Source organism: Cucurbita moschata, unplaced genomic scaffold (genome assembly GCF_002738365.1).
Source record: "Cucurbita moschata cultivar Rifu unplaced genomic scaffold, Cmos_1.0 Cmo_Scf00003, whole genome shotgun sequence".
Classification (NCBI taxonomy): Eukaryota; Viridiplantae; Streptophyta; class Magnoliopsida; order Cucurbitales; family Cucurbitaceae; genus Cucurbita; species Cucurbita moschata.
In genome coordinates, this window is record NW_019268519.1 from 619,072 (window position 1) to 634,948 (window position 15,877).

The 15,877-nt window shown below is 37.5% G+C and overlaps 4 protein-coding genes across 4 annotated transcripts; all 4 read left to right on the forward strand.

Annotated features, from left to right (window-relative positions):
* The first annotated feature begins 469 nt into the window (after positions 1-469).
* On the forward strand, positions 470-1,875 carry LOC111432085 (peroxidase 41-like). The gene has a single exon (XM_023068887.1). It carries the CDS (start codon positions 687-689, stop codon positions 1,677-1,679), a length of 993 nt encoding a protein of 330 aa, XP_022924655.1. The 5' UTR covers positions 470-686; the 3' UTR covers positions 1,680-1,875.
* Positions 1,876-3,822: 1,947 nt separating this feature from the next.
* Positions 3,823-5,144, forward strand: LOC111432075 (peroxidase 41-like). The gene has a single exon (XM_023068878.1). The coding sequence runs from the start codon at positions 4,035-4,037 to the stop codon at positions 5,025-5,027; it is 993 nt and encodes a 330-aa protein (XP_022924646.1). The 5' UTR covers positions 3,823-4,034; the 3' UTR covers positions 5,028-5,144.
* Positions 5,145-7,002: 1,858 nt separating this feature from the next.
* On the forward strand, positions 7,003-8,916 carry LOC111432065 (U-box domain-containing protein 38). Its single transcript, XM_023068867.1, has one exon. The coding sequence runs from the start codon at positions 7,206-7,208 to the stop codon at positions 8,844-8,846; it is 1,641 nt and encodes a 546-aa protein (XP_022924635.1). The 5' UTR covers positions 7,003-7,205; the 3' UTR covers positions 8,847-8,916.
* A 595-nt stretch (positions 8,917-9,511) lies between these two features.
* Positions 9,512-15,776, forward strand: LOC111432041 (alpha-N-acetylglucosaminidase-like). Its single transcript, XM_023068835.1, has 20 exons — positions 9,512-9,860; positions 10,038-10,114; positions 10,226-10,437; positions 10,549-10,670; positions 11,127-11,212; positions 11,429-11,523; positions 11,803-11,884; positions 12,087-12,193; positions 12,304-12,334; positions 12,508-12,625; positions 12,734-12,781; positions 12,984-13,093; positions 13,446-13,548; positions 14,129-14,227; positions 14,315-14,425; positions 14,567-14,778; positions 14,852-15,089; positions 15,171-15,249; positions 15,326-15,587; positions 15,689-15,776. The coding sequence occupies exons 1-19, from the start codon at positions 9,636-9,638 to the stop codon at positions 15,580-15,582; spliced, it is 2,412 nt and encodes an 803-aa protein (XP_022924603.1). The 5' UTR covers positions 9,512-9,635; the 3' UTR covers positions 15,583-15,587; positions 15,689-15,776.
* The last annotated feature ends 101 nt before the right edge of the window (positions 15,777-15,877 follow it).

Consider the following 15,877-nt stretch of genomic DNA (forward strand, 5'->3'; position numbering starts at 1 on the left):
CTCAAATATGGCAAGAATAACTTGAACGTTGTTCTTGTACTTGCTATCTATAAAGTCTTATTGTACCTGCATAGTCTTTGTAATAATATCAAGCAACGACCTAATGAGAATTCTATAAGCAATCAAGTCTATCCCATTTATAGGTACACAATTTTGCTTGTACTCAACTCAACATATTTTTCGTTCAAGTAATGACCTCGACTCAAATACAATACTACACTAGTGTGAGATTCATCCTTGCAACTTACCTTGTCAACCTAACATGCCTCGATGTCTAAACATTCATGTTGGTGAGTACCTCTTTCAAATTATTGCTTGTTGTTGAACTTCAATTTTTCATTTGTTCAATGTTTATGTAACAAGACATTTCTATATGGTGATCAACATCAACATATGGTAACCGTAGTTTTAGTAATTACAAGATCGTTAGATTATTGAGGAAGTACCTGAGTTTGATTGTACCAAAAATAAATGTTGAAGGATGCTCCATCTCTAACAAATCTCCCAAAATCTCTCCCATCCATTGCTCCATCTTCTTTTTAACCCCCATTCATCCCCTCCATTTTCCTCACACCGCAATTGCTTCCTTCTTCCTCCTCACCACACTACACTACACTACACACACCCCTTCCACTTTTCCACATCCAGAGGAAGCAGGTTTTCCCCCACCTCCTTCCTCTTCCGCCATGGCCTTCTTTCACTCTCCCGCTCTTCTTCTTCTACTTTTTCTATCTCTTCCATTCTCAGTTCAATCTCAGCTTTCTCTCGATTATTACCAGAAAACTTGCCCCGATTTTGCACAGATCGTTCATGACACTGTTGCTCGCAAGCACGCTACTAGCCCTGTCACCGCCGCTGCATCTATGCGCCTTTTGTTCAGCGATTGTTTGGTTGGAGGCTGCGATGGCTCTGTTCTTGTTTCATCCAATGTCTTCAACCACGCCGAGCGCGATGCTGAAATCAACCGCAATCTTCCTGGTGACGCCTTTGACGTCGTCACTCGAGCGAAGATCACCTTAGAGCTCTCCTGCCCTGGGATTGTCTCTTGCTCCGACGTGTTAGCGCAAGCGACTAGAGATCTCATCGCGGCTACAGGCGGACCATCGTACAAAGTTGAATTAGGGCGAAAAGATAGCCTCGTCTCGAAAGTTTCAGACGTGGAAGGCAACATTCCGAAACCGAATCAATCAATCGACGAGTTGATCAAGCTATACACAGCGAAAGGCTTCACGATTCAAGAAATGGTAGCGCTATATGGCGGACGCACGATCGGATTCTCAAATTGCAAGGAATTCAGCGACCGGCTCTTCAATTTCAGCAAAAACACACCAACAGATCCTGAGATTAATTCGAAATACGCGGAGGCGTTGAAGAAGTCCTGCGCCGATTACGAGAAGAATCCAGCGAGTTCGGCGTACAGCGACCCTGTAACGCCAGGGAAGTTCGACAACGTATACTACCAGAATCTGCTGAGAGGAATGGGACTGTTGGCGTCGGATCAGGCGCTGGTGAAGGATCCGAGAACAAGGAAATTCGTGGAGATGTATGCAGGAAACCAGGCATTATTCTTCAAGGATTTTGGAGAGGCGATGGAGAAGATGAGCGTTCGCGAGGTGAAAACTGGCGGGAAAGGAGAAGTGAGGACAAGATGCGATGCGTTTAATTCAATCAACCATTAGCCCATTTTGTCTTTTCCTAAATAAGTCATTCTTTAAGGGGATTTTTTTCGTTTTTTTTTTCTTTGTAAGATTTATTTGGAAAAACATTGTAGAGAGTTTATTGATGGAAGAGAGTGAGAGGAAGAGGCGGAGGAACATCTTTTTGTAATTGTGGTTATTTCATGTTTTAATCAACTCAATTTTCTTATTTTCTCTTTTATTTTTTAATATATATATATATATATATATATATTGGTAAAATAGTTAGAAATGGTATTGGAGTGGACATCGTATGGTGTGCTAGAGTTGCTAGTAGTGAACTTAAGTTGCTACAAATGGTATAAAGTTTGCATTGAGTCATATTAGGAGGCTTGGTTTTGTATTAATGACCACAGATATACGTTAAAAGGTTTAGCTTACTATATATAGCACTAAGGTTTAGCTTACTATATATATATAGTGTTACTAGATATAACCATCTATTATATATAACTATAACTATATATTATATATGACTACGGTATATAACTATCTACTGTACATTTAGATTGAAATTATATATTTTTAAATATATAGTTTCAATCTACTAGATCATCATTTCCAAAAAAGTTGATAGACTGGGTGGATATGTAAAAACTATTCTGAATGAAGAAGGCTGAGAGTGTGTAGCGAAGGATATTGGGATAGGTCAAGTTCCAGTGGGGATCGACTCTTATTTTGTTCGATCAAATCAAACCTGCTACCGATCAAACTTATTATTATCAAAATGTTCGGTATAGCAGCTCCCGTTCGGTTGCGCTGCGCGTTCCGAACACGTGTTAGCTGTAGGAAGTATGACTAAGATTACAATCTACAAGATCAAAACTAAGATTAATACAATAACTATACCTACATTAATTCACACCGGTTAAGATTTAATTAGAAATTGATTATCTATTTTTTTTTGATCTAAAGTCATGAAAAACATTTAAATTTTTAAAAACATTTAAATATTTTAGCAGGGTAGATTTTTTTTAGAATTTTTTTTATTTTACTTAATTTATAATTATTTGGTACAATTTTAAATAAAAAATATTAAAAATTCACAAAAACATAAATCAATTTATAACCCTTAACAAAAATAAATAATCAACAAACAAAAATGTTAACATTTTAACCTTGTTATAAAACTTTATGTTCTTAAATGGAACATTCTAACATTGTAATAAAACTATTTTAGTTTTTAAATGAAAAATAAAAAGAATTACATACAAATATAGAAATTCTCAATTTTAAAAATTGATTTCTTTAAAATTACTCAAAAATATATATATTAACATTATAACATTCCACGTTTCTTCAAAATAACGTATATGTATAAATCTTATTGACATAACCAAATTTACGGGTAATTGTTTGTTAGTTTATTTATATTATATTCGATTAATTTGTTATATTATAAAAAATATATTTAAAAGGAGTATAAAGAAGCGAATAACTGGTTATTTTATTTATAATATAAACTATGTTAAAAAAAAAAAATCTAAATATAATAAGAAAATAGACGTGGCTTGGAGTAGGTTGAGTAAGACTTTATCACAACTATGGAAAAACCATGAATACACTAAACTATTTTATAAATTTTGTTTGGTTCGATTCAATTCGAGAGTTTTGTCCCACAAACCCGAAACTAAACCTAGTCAATTCAAGTATAGAAAAATTAACTCAATATAATCTCTATAATTTGAGTTGAGTCGGTTCGGGTAGTTAAATATACACTTCTATATATGAGATTACAAATGGTATAGAGTCGACGTTTGGCTGGGTGTTAGAACTACTAGTGGTGGGCTTGAATTATTACAAATAGTATAGAGTCGACAGTGGGTGATGTGCTAGAGCTACTAATAGCAAACTTGAATTGTTATAAATGATGTAGAGTTGATACGGAACAGTGTACCAATGAAAACGCTAGCCCCAAAGAATAAATTGTTAGATCTTAGAGAGGAACAAAGTATAGAAAATAGATATATGCTTCAAAAATTGCACGATGAATTTCATAGCATATAAGAGTATTTTTAGTAAGTGCAAGATGTTAGATTATTGAGAGAGTACCTGAGTTGAGTGAACTGAATATTTCTCCGATCTTAGATGCGTAACTTTAGCATTCTTGCGTCACCAAAAATAGCATTAAATCTTTTAACAATGCTCCATCTCTAACTAATCTCCCAAAATCTCTCCCATCCACTGCTCCATCTTCTTTTTAACCCCCATTCATCCCCTCCATTGTCCTCACACTGCAATTGCTTCCTTCTTCCTCCTCAACACACTACACACACCCCTTCCACTTTCCCACATCCAGAGGAAGCAGGTTTTCCCCCGCCTCCTTCCTCTACCGCCATGGCCTTCCTTCACTCTCCCGCTCTTCTTCTTCTACTTTTCCTATCTCTTCCATTCTCAGTTCAATCTCAGCTTTCTCTCGATTATTACCACAAGACTTGCCCTGATTTTGCACAAATCGTTCATGACACTGTTGCTCGCAAGCACGCTACTAGCCCTATCACCGCCGCTGCATCTATGCGCCTTTTGTTCAGCGATTGTTTGGTTGGAGGCTGCGATGGCTCTGTTCTTGTTTCATCCAATGTCTTCAACCACGCCGAGCGCGATGCTGAAATCAACCGCGATCTTCCTGGTGATGCCTTTGACGTCGTCACTCGAGCGAAGATCACCTTAGAGCTCTCCTGTCCTGGGATTGTCTCTTGCTCCGACGTGTTAGCGCAAGCGACTAGAGATCTCATCGCGGCCGCAGGCGGACCGTCGTACAAAGTTGAATTAGGGCGAGAAGATAGCCTCGTCTCGAAAGTTTCAGACGTGGAAGGCAACATTCCGAAACCGAATCAATCAATCGACGAGTTGATCAAGCTATACACAGCGAAAGGCTTCACGATTCAAGAAATGGTAGCGCTATATGGCGGACGCACGATCGGATTCTCAAATTGCAAGGAATTCAGCGACCGGCTCTTCAATTTCAGCAAAAACACACCAACAGATCCGGAGATTAATTCGAAATACGCCGAGGCATTGAAGAAGTCCTGCGCCGATTACGAGAAGAATCCAGCAAGTTCGGCGTACAGCGACCCTGTAACACCAGGGAAGTTCGACAACGTATACTACCAGAATCTGCTGAGAGGAATGGGACTGTTGGCGTCCGATCACGCGCTGGTGAAGGATCCGAGGACAAAGAAATTCGTGGAGATGTATGCAGGAAACCAGGAATTATTCTTCAAGGATTTCGGACACGCGATGGAGAAGATGAGCGTTCGCGAGGTGAAAACTGGCGGGAAAGGAGAAGTGAGGATAAGATGCGATGCGTTCAATTCAATCAAACATTAGGCCATTTTTTTTTTCAAGATTGATTTGGGGAGTTTATTGATGGAAGAGAGTGAGAGGAAGAGGAAGCCTGTAATTGTGGTTATTTCCTGTTTTAATGAACTGAATTTTCTTCTTTTCTAATTCCTTTATTTATTTTTTTAAATCTCTCTGATGGTAATGGTGCGCCAAGCTGCTAGCCGTGAACTTGAATTGTTACTAGTGTTCTAGAGTTAGACACGATAGTGTTCTAGAGTCAGACACTCTAGCCTACGTGTGAACCGTTGCAAATGGTATATTGAACTGGTGTGGGCTCTCCATTGGGCTTTGAGTGGTTTGGGCTCATTCTATTGAACTGGTGTGGCCATGTCTCATGATGATCTATTGGAAATCAAATTATCCACTTAAAATTAATTTTAAATTAATGACTATTTGCAATATTACTATATTTTTATTTTCATTTATTTTAATAGATTTGGATAAAAATTATGTAAATTTTTTATTTTTATATAAACTAATAAATTTTAGAAGATTTATTTGATAGTTGATATTGTGCATTGCCCAAATTAAAATTATAAATTTATTTAATTAATGAATTTAGTAAAAAATTATATAAAATAAAGTTTTACTAATCAGTTAAATTTCAAAATTTTTATTTACGAAAAATAAAATAATATAAATCATTTATTTTCTTAGTGTGCGGTAAGGATGATTGCAAGCACTTATAGGTGAGTTGTCTCGTTCTTACCTTTTTAATATTAAAATAATGATATATAAAAAAAACAAATCATAACACTTTTTAGTTTTATAAAAAAAATTATAAAATTTCAATAATACTTTTTAATTTTAAAATATTTTTAAAATACTGATGAAAAATTAAAAAGTATTTTATTATTAACAAATTTTAATGGAAAACGTTAAACTTATATTTCTTAATTACTCTTAAACTTAAAAATAAAAATAAAATGTATTAAACTTAGAAGAATAATTTGAGAATAAAAATATTTTTTAAATATATTTTTAAAGATTATTGAAAGTTAAAGTATTTTAAAGATATATATTTTTTAATTTATAGAAATTTAGATTTATAAAAATACAAATAATAAATAATAAATAATTAAAAGGAAAAAGAGATAGAATGATGGAATTGTGTGTGAGGAACATTATAATTCCAATCCAAAAAGCGGAGAATTGCTTGTGCCGTTTCTAGAGGACAAGAATAATTTATTTATTTTCTTCAACTTTCTCTCTCCTATTTTTTTTTATTTAAATATTACTCAAAATTATTAAATATTAATTATTGTGTTTATCAATTTATAAAATGTTAAATAATTATCTTACCCATTTAAATTTGCTTATGTTTGTTAGTGCTTCAAATCGACACAAATCTAGAGCGTAGGACCAAACTTGTAATTTAATCTTAAATATAACCATTTCTACTAATTTTATCTTAAATAGAAGTTGGATTTTAATAAATAACTTATTTGATTCATTAATGAAAACTACTTGAATGACATGGTAAAGATAGTCTACTTTTGATCGAGCACAAGACGTGGATGAAGAAAAATGGTGTATCTAGAGAAGGAATGTTTGGGTGGTTCGTAATTGTGATATGCTTAGTCAAGTTCAACTAGAAACACATGCAAAATAATGGTCGTTACTCTTTTTAATGTCACAATCTATGAGACAAAATCATTTAATTAGACTAATTCAAAGTCAAAATGGTTTTGAAATTGTATTATTGGACAAAACAATGAACAGAATTAAAAATTTAAAAAAATCAGAATCTTTATATAAACAGCTAATCAAATTGACCGGTGAGAAGAAAACGAGGAAGGGAACTAAAAATCAAAGTGTGATTTATTTGGCAGGGAGAGTGGAGAATGGACTGTTTCTAAAACCACGGAAAATGGAAATACAAAATAAATAAATAAATAAAGGAAAATGGCTAGCCTTCAGCGTTGACCGGTCAACCAAATAAGCAGACCCACACAAACAAACCAAACTGCAACCCACAGCTGGTAGTAGACGCCCTAAAGCAACTCACTCGCTCCTCTTCCTCACGCTACATTTCTCCCTCTATCTTTTTCGTCGCTCAAATCTCTGTACAATTGGATTCCGATTAGGTTCTTGCAGGATTTGGGGTTTCAGCACTGAGGCGGTGGCCCTGGGTTTTGGTTTCTGTTTTTTGTTTTCGCATGTATGGGTGGCAATGGCAAGTTCCGGTGGAAATCCATCTTCTCCCATCGTCGTTCTTCTTCTAGTTTTAGGGTCGAATCCAAGGAGCCTCCTAACGAGTTCATTTGCCCAGTTTCCGGATCCTTAATGGCCGACCCGGTTGTTGTCTCTTCCGGCCAGACCTTTGAGCGTGTTTCTACGCAGGTTTGCAGGAGTTTGGGGTTCTCCCCTGTGTTAGAGGATGGCTCGACCCCAGATTTCTCCACTGTGATTCCGAATTTGGCTATGAAGAAGACGATTCTCCATTGGTGTGAGGAGTCCGGTGTCAGGAATTCTCAGGCGCCTGATTACGACTCCGTGGAGAAGATTGTTAGAGCATTGATGGAGGAGAAGGACAAGGAGAAGCCGCCTCAGGTCGGAATTAGGGATTTGTTAGCGGGGGTATCGGATTTGCCGCCGGTGAATTTTTCGCACGCCGTGACGGAGTTAGGCCACCGTCCAGAACGTTACTACACGAGCTCCTCGGAGGAATCGGTCATCGTCGGAGGAAGTCCGGGAACTCCGCTGCCGTTCACGACTCGACCTGGATGTTATTCCTCTTCGTCTTCTTCCTGTGAAGTTGTGGAAAACGAAGCGCTCATCCAAACCCTAGGCCCTAATTCATCGATATCCCAAGACGAGAAGGAATTGCTATCGAAGCTCACGAGTCCCGATGTGTTTAAGCAAGAAGAAGGCGTTATTTCGCTTAGAAAAATCACGAAAGAAAATGAGAAAATTAGGGTTTCGCTTTGTACGCCTCGGATTCTCTTATCTCTCCGCCCTTTGATTACGTCGAGATACTCCGCCGTACAAATCAACGCCCTCGCCTCTCTGGTAAATCTCTCCCTCGAAAAGCTAAACAAGCAAAAGATCGCGCGGTCTGGTCTGGTTCCGAACTTAATCGACGCGCTTAAAGGAGGACATGCCGAAGCGCAAGAACACGCCGCCGGCGCACTCTTCAGCCTAGCCTTGGAGGACGAAAATCGGATGACAATCGGAGTTCTAGGCGCACTGCCGCCACTCCTTTACGCACTCCGATCGAATAGCGAGATAACTCGAAAGGATTCCGCTCTGTGTCTGTACAACCTAACAATGATACAGAGCAACCGAGTGAAGCTCATCAAACTCGGCGCCGTAACGACTCTACTCTCCATGGTGAAATCAGGTAGCTCAATGAATTGGCTGCTGCTGATCCTCTGCAATATCGCCGTGTGCCAGGAGGGAAGATCGGCAATGCTAGACGCCAACGCCGTCGGGCTCTTGGTCGGAATGCTGAGGGAGAAAGAATTATACTCGAAATCAACTCGCGAGAATTGCGTTGCGGCATTGTACGCACTCAGCTATGGAAGTATGAGGTTCAAAGGACTGGCGAAGGAAGCCGGAGCAATGGAGGTTTTGAGGGAGATTGCTGAAAGAGGAAGTGATAGAGCGAGAGAGAAGGCGAAGAAGATATTGGAGAGGATGAAGATGAGAGGGACATTCAATGAAGACGATGACGAAGAAGAAGAAGAAGAAGAAGACGCCAATGGCGGTGAGTCGAGTTTCGAAAGAGGCGGACTCAGGTTGAGTCGGTACCGAAACGGCGGTGGAAGAAGTCCCAGATCGGCTAATACGACGCCGTTTTGATTCCTTCTTCTTCCTATTCGATTATTGGGTCTGTCCTTGTTTGTAAACAATGTAATTAATGGTCTTTTTTTCTTCCTCTTAAAAAAAGGTGATATTTCAATATTTATGGTAGATGGGTAATTACAATGGAATTTTAATTATTATTATTATTATTATTAAGGCAACTCATGAAGGATATAAAAGTAATTTTATAAATGAACTTATATTACTGGATTTATTTAAATAATCCACTTTGGACTGGCTAGCTTTTTTTAGATGGAGGCATATCTTAATTATTTGTCGTTTCCACTTGCCTTTTGGTATGGGCTTAGAATTTGGTATGCTTTTAATAATCAACTTTTTTTTAGTGGAATTATCTATCTCCATGCTTTTAACCAGAGATATCCACAAATCGGGAAGAGAGAGTTTTTTCTTACCAGATTATTTTCGAAAAAATTTATAGAGATTCAATTTTCCTTCCTGTTTACATTTTCATTTTAACTAGAAATTTCCTTCCTGTTTTTTCTTACCAGATTATCTTAATTATTTGTCGTTTTGATTTTCTTAGGCATCGAGCTTGCTGACAGGGAATAATAGGCCCCACATCCTTGTATATATATATATATCCGTTCGTCAGTTTGAGTTTCGCTTTCGCGCGCTCTTCCACTCTCGTCCACCCTCCGCCGGCCGTTGACGTTGTCTGCGCCATTTACAAGATTCCTCGACGTCATCCACCACCATGTCCATCTCCCTTATAAAATTTCATCTTCGCTTTCTTTTTCTACTACTGCTTTCTGTTTTCCTGTTCTTATGGCGCCCCCTTTTGCTGCCGTTTGTCTCATCTTTCTTTCCATATTCACCACCTTCTCCACTTCCTTTTCCTCCACCATTGGATTCGTATACATTTCGCGGCTTCTTGATATCCAGGATCGCGAGAGGGCGCCTTCGTCTGTCCAAGTTGCTGCGGCTCGTGGAGTTCTTCGTCGCCTTCTTCCTTCGCACCTCTCCAGCTTTGACTTTCAAATTCTCTCTAAGGTACTTGGAATTTTAGGAGATTTTAATTTGTTTTGTTCGAGGACGGCGCGGGATTATAGCTTTATCCGATTCTCGGAAATTTGGGAAATGTAAAAACTCTCTTCGGCTAGTCTGCTCCTACTATCTGTTTCTTATGTTCATTCTTCTCACGGTTTATGCATTCGTCATTTTTCCCAGGACGCATGTGGTGGGGAATCTTGCTTTCTGATCAGGAACCATCGTGCGTTCAGGAGACCGGGGGATCCTGAAATTTTGTAAGTAAAATGGATTCATACACATCATTCACCGCACACTGTTCCTTGTAAATTAAAATGGAGATTGAAGTGGATACTTATAACACGAACGCAACTTCCAATCTTTTCTAGAATCGCTGGTGTCACCGGAGTGGAGATTTTAGCTGGCTTGCATTGGTATCTAAAGCACTGGTGTGGTGCACACATATCATGGGATAAAACTGGTGGCTCACAGCTATTTTCTGTCCCTAAGCCTGGCTCATTACCTCTTATTCAAAGTGACGAAATTATTGTTCGGAGGCCTATTCCCTTAAACTATTATCAAAATGCAGTTACATCAAGCTGTAAGGTTTCTCTGAAATTGCATTAGAATACTTCGTGTTCCTCCAATGACAGTGATTTGGTTATTGTTTCTCTAAATATGTTTCTATTTTAATTTCCTCTGCTTTTCAAAGACTCTTTTGCCTGGTGGGACTGGGAGAGATGGGAGAAGGAAATAGATTGGATGGCTCTTCAGGGTATCAATATGCCTCTGGCATTTACTGGGCAGGAGGCTATCTGGCGGAAAGTATTTCAAGTATGTTTTCCTCTTCTTATCTGCATAATTTTTCCCCTACTGTTGTTCGACATAGCGATATTTTGAGTAGTACCATAGAAAATATAACTGTGAATGGCATTCTTTGTGCGGTAGAAGATGTTTAAGAAGTCAATTTATCCTACAAATGCTATAACCCCTGACTTGTCTTCGTATTTATGACGATTGGAACAAAATTATTGTTAAAAATATTGAGAAAGAGTACAATATCATTTCAAACTTCTTTTGTTCACTGATTTCTTCATCATGCTAGCGTAGCTTTCCTGTCTTTTCTGGCTTTATCTGAATTGTAGTTTACTTGTTTCCTACATTTTAATTTAATGTCATAAAGTGGCCAAAGCGAAGAAGTTGTCTCTAATAATTTTTTGAGGTTCTTATCTTATTGCAACTTACTTGCTTCAAAGTCTAGATTGATCTCACTCCAGACTATATTTGCAGAAATTTAATATAAGCAACTCAGATTTGGACGATTTCTTTGGAGGTCCAGCATTTCTTGCGTGGTCACGTATGGGAAATTTGCACAAGTGAGTAGTTGTTTTGTAACGGCATTGAAATCAAATCATACTGTCAGATGGTTGACTAAAATGAAAGATGGAATGATAATATAGAATCATCATCATAACTAGCTGCTCGAATATGCAGAGAGTGGCTTAAAAGTATCATGTTTATTAGCTCTACTATTAAAAATCTTCATATAATTTATTATAGTTTCCTTTCGAATATCAACATTCTGATAACAGATGGGGTGGGCCACTGCCGCAAAGTTGGTTTGATCAACAGCTTATTCTGCAGAAAAAAGTTACTGGCAGAATGTTTGAGCTTGGAATGACTCCAGGTATCGAATGTCAGTCAATAGATTGATTATGACATGTTCTTGCAATGCAAAAGAGTTCAAAATATTCAAACTTGATATTCTGTTCCATTAAATATTTTAACTTTGATATTGGCCTTTTCTTTTGGAATTGCTGTTTTAAAGCTTCAGTGCTGTTGCAGACTATTTTTTGTTTTTTACTATAGTTTGACTTCTAATTGCGTTGAAAAGAATCCACAACTTAGAAATCTCTTGTGCTGGGAATAATCTGAGGACCATGGTTTTCTTTTTCCTCCCTTTCAGTTCTCCCAGCCTTTTCAGGTAATATTCCTGCTGCTTTCAAACAAATATATCCATCAGCGAAGATAACACGCTTAGGAAATTGGTAACACCCCACCTCCTTATCTGATATCAAATTCATATTTGTTATGGTTAATACTGTTTCTTTACTCTTGCATCTCTTTGACATCTGCTTAGAATATATTCTGATACACTCTGAAACCAGAGTTAGTCAAGTCCATGATACCAAGGATGTTGTTTTAATTATTGACAATATCAATACGCTATGTCATACAATTGCTCTGCAGGTTTTCTGTTCACAGTGACCCTAGATGGTGCTGCACGTACCTCCTTGATGCCATGGACCCTTTATTTGTTGAAATCGGTAGAGCATTTATTGAGCAACAACTGAAAGGTATTTTGGACCTATGCTAGTGAACTGTATGAGAATATGATATTTCATGCCTTTTCGTTAAATGATACTTGACTGTTCTAATTGTGTCTGAAATTACCTTTTTTCGTCAGAATATGGAAGAACTTCCCATGTATACAATTGGTATGCTACTCTTTTCCTCTGATTCCTCGATGGTTAGCTTACTTACATTAGAATGAGAGAAAAGCAAACGAGAACAAACGTATAAAATTGGTGCAGTATTGGTTTGGAAAGTCTTTAAATTGCGTCTTTTCTTCATTTTTCAATCATCATTAGAATAGCTTTTCATCCTACAGTGATACCTTTGACGAGAACACTCCACCTGTGGATGATGTGGAATACATCTCTTCATTAGGTGCAGCTATTTTTGGAGGAATGCAGGCGGGAGATTCTAGTGCTGTCTGGCTTATGCAGGTGATTGTTGGTTTGTTTTTGCCATATAAGGGTTTTGTGTGCCAATTCATTAAGGTTCTCATATCACTAAACTAGTGTAACTTGATAATGAAATTTGTTCATATACAGGGTTGGATGTTTTCATATGATCCATTCTGGAGGCCTCAACAAATGAAGGTTACAAGAATTCTTTCATACCCTCCAATTTTCAATCATCATTAGATCATTGCCATATCAAGGCTCTACTTGGGGAATCCTTGGCTCAAATCCTTTGTTATTTATAAATGCTAATTCATTATATAATACTATACCTTCTTCTATCTATTCAATCTCAAGGCTTTCTTTCTCTCTTGGTTGACGTTGGTGACGTATTTTTCAGGCCCTTTTGCATTCTGTGTCTTTGGGAAGGCTGGTAGTCCTTGATTTGTATGCTGAAGTGAAACCGATCTGGATAGCTTCTGAGCAATTTTATGGAGTCCCTTACATCTGGAAAGTCCCTATTCCTTTCTTTTGCTGGATTTTAATGTTGAGGTCTAATAAACTGGAAGAAATTTTCCTTGATTAAGCATAAAGTTAGCTAATCTTTTTGCTATTTTTATGAATGTCTTACAAACTTTTGTTAAATTGTATCAGTTTACAATGTCTCAATAATTCTGCTGTCTTGTCCCAATGTCCTGGACCATATATAGTGCCTTTGGTGTCATCCATATATAGTGCCTTTGGTGTCATCTCAGGGTTCCAAGACTAAGTTGATTTAGTGTTTCTTTAGCTGTGTGCTATATTTCAATGATTGTATGATGCTCGAAAATTTAGCTATAATGATATCAATTGCCTGTTGCAGGTGCATGCTACATAATTTTGCTGGAAATGTTGAAATGTATGGCATTTTAGACTCAATAGCATCTGGACCAATTGAAGCTCGTAGTAGTCCATACTCGACAATGGTAAGTTTATTATCTACCATTATTTTGTATCTAGGTGTTATTATAATGTTTTGGCAGCATTATTTAATTGCGACAACTACACTAATTTTCATATTAACTCCAAATTTTTTAAAAATAAATATTGGGTGCCTTTTCTCTCTATCCACAAGTACTATATTTTGGATTTGGAGTACATGTATACATATATTTGTAACTCTGAAGAGATGAACTGATTCTCTTCCTTTCGTTTTTCATGGGAAGACTATTACGGTATTTAATATTTGATCATTAGATTATGAAAGCAATATAGCTGACATTGTTGAGGATTGTTGGGAGAAGAGTCCGCATTGGTGATTATGAGTTTATAAGTAAGGAATACATCTCCATTGGTATAAAGCCTTTTGGGAAACCAAAAGTAAAGTCATGAGAGCTTATGCTTAAAGTGGACAATATCATACCATTGTTGAAGTTCGTGATTCCTAATATCGCCTATTTCAATCTCCCTCTCACGTTCTCTTTTTCTAAACGTCCGTTAGGTGTATCATTTATTTGCAATGTTCAAATTCGTGTTCTTTTTTGTCACCTATGCTTTCATTTGAAGGTCGGGGTAGGAATGTCCATGGAAGGAATAGAACAGAATCCTGTTGTGTATGATCTCATGTCTGAAATGGCTTTTCAACACAACAAAGTTGATGTCAAGGTACATGTTTTGTGTATTATTCATGTTCCGCATTTGGAAAGCTGACAAATAACCTCGCATAGAATAATATGGTCCTTTCATTTCCAGAAATGGCTGTATCAATATTCAATAAGACGCTACGGTCATTTAGTCCCTTCAATACAAGATGCCTGGGATGTATTATATCACACCATCTACAACTGCACTGATGGTGCCTATGTAAGTACAAAAGAACTGTTGTCTGTGCTTACAGTTTCGTTGCTTTAGAATGGTCATTTCTTTTCTTTTCTTTCTGATGCGAATCTGTGAATCATATGTTCAAACATGCCATGCTAACACATCCTGGTCAACATGGAAAAGGACAAAAACAGGGACGTAATTGTGGCATTTCCTGATGTTGATCCATCCTCAATCTCAGTAATACCCGAGGGGTCGGACCGACATGACACAGGTAGTCTCCAGGATGCAATATTTGAACGACCTCATCTTTGGTATCCTACTTCTGAAGTAATTCGTGCATTAAAGCTTTTCATTGCCAGTGGTGATCAACTTTCTGGCAGTAACACTTACAGGTTGACCCACGAATTCAAAATATCCTATTATTAAAGTTTGGATCACTGAATATGCATTCGTTGTTACTCTTAGGTATGACCTTGTGGACTTGACTAGACAAGCTCTAGCCAAATACTCGAACGAACTGTTCTTTAGAATTGTCAAAGCATATCAGTTGGATGATGTGCAAACAACGGTGAGCTTAAGCCAGCAGTTCCTTGAACTTGTAAATGATATAGACACATTAGTGGCTTGTCATGAGGGATTTCTTCTAGGACCTTGGCTACAAAGCGCCAAGCAACTCGCCCAAGATGAACAGCAGGAAAAACAGGTTCAGTTTTGAGTCCACTCTACCAATTATGGGACAATTATATTAACTGACATTCGGTATCTGACGAATCTCAAATAACAGTATGAGTGGAACGCAAGAACTCAAATAACCATGTGGTTTGACAACACAGAGGAGGAAGCAAGTTTACTTCGTGATTATGGTAATGATCATTACTCAGTGTCGATATATAGTCACCGAGATGTTGAATTGTATTGTATTTGTACATTCAAATTCAGGAAACAAGTACTGGAGTGGTCTGTTGAGCGATTACTACGGTCCTCGAGCTGCAATATACTTCAAGTTCTTGAAAGAAAGCTTAGAGAATGGGTATGCATTTCCATTGAGTAATTGGAGGAGAGAGTGGATAAAGCTTACAAATGACTGGCAAAGCAGCAGAAAGGTTTACCCTGTGAAAAGCAATGGTGATGCTGTGGACACATCCCGGTGGCTTTACAACAAATACTTTCAAGTACTTGAAAGTTACGATCAATGAATCAGGCAAGATATATCTAACTAAGATTTAAATGCTGCATAATGTTTCTCTCGTAGTTTCTGTGTGTTACCAGTTCCCCCGTGTTCAAATTCTTATTATTTTGCAGGTCAGCCCACGGATATGTTCTATACCGGATCTCTTATAAGATCAATTCGGATTAACTCTAGTTCAATAAATTGATATCGACTCTTCAGAATTTGGTAACTTGAACTCCATTAACAATTACGTTTAAATCTTTTTTTTGGATTACACTCATTATCTACAGTTTTTGAATCTTTTTCTCTTCTTTAAAAAA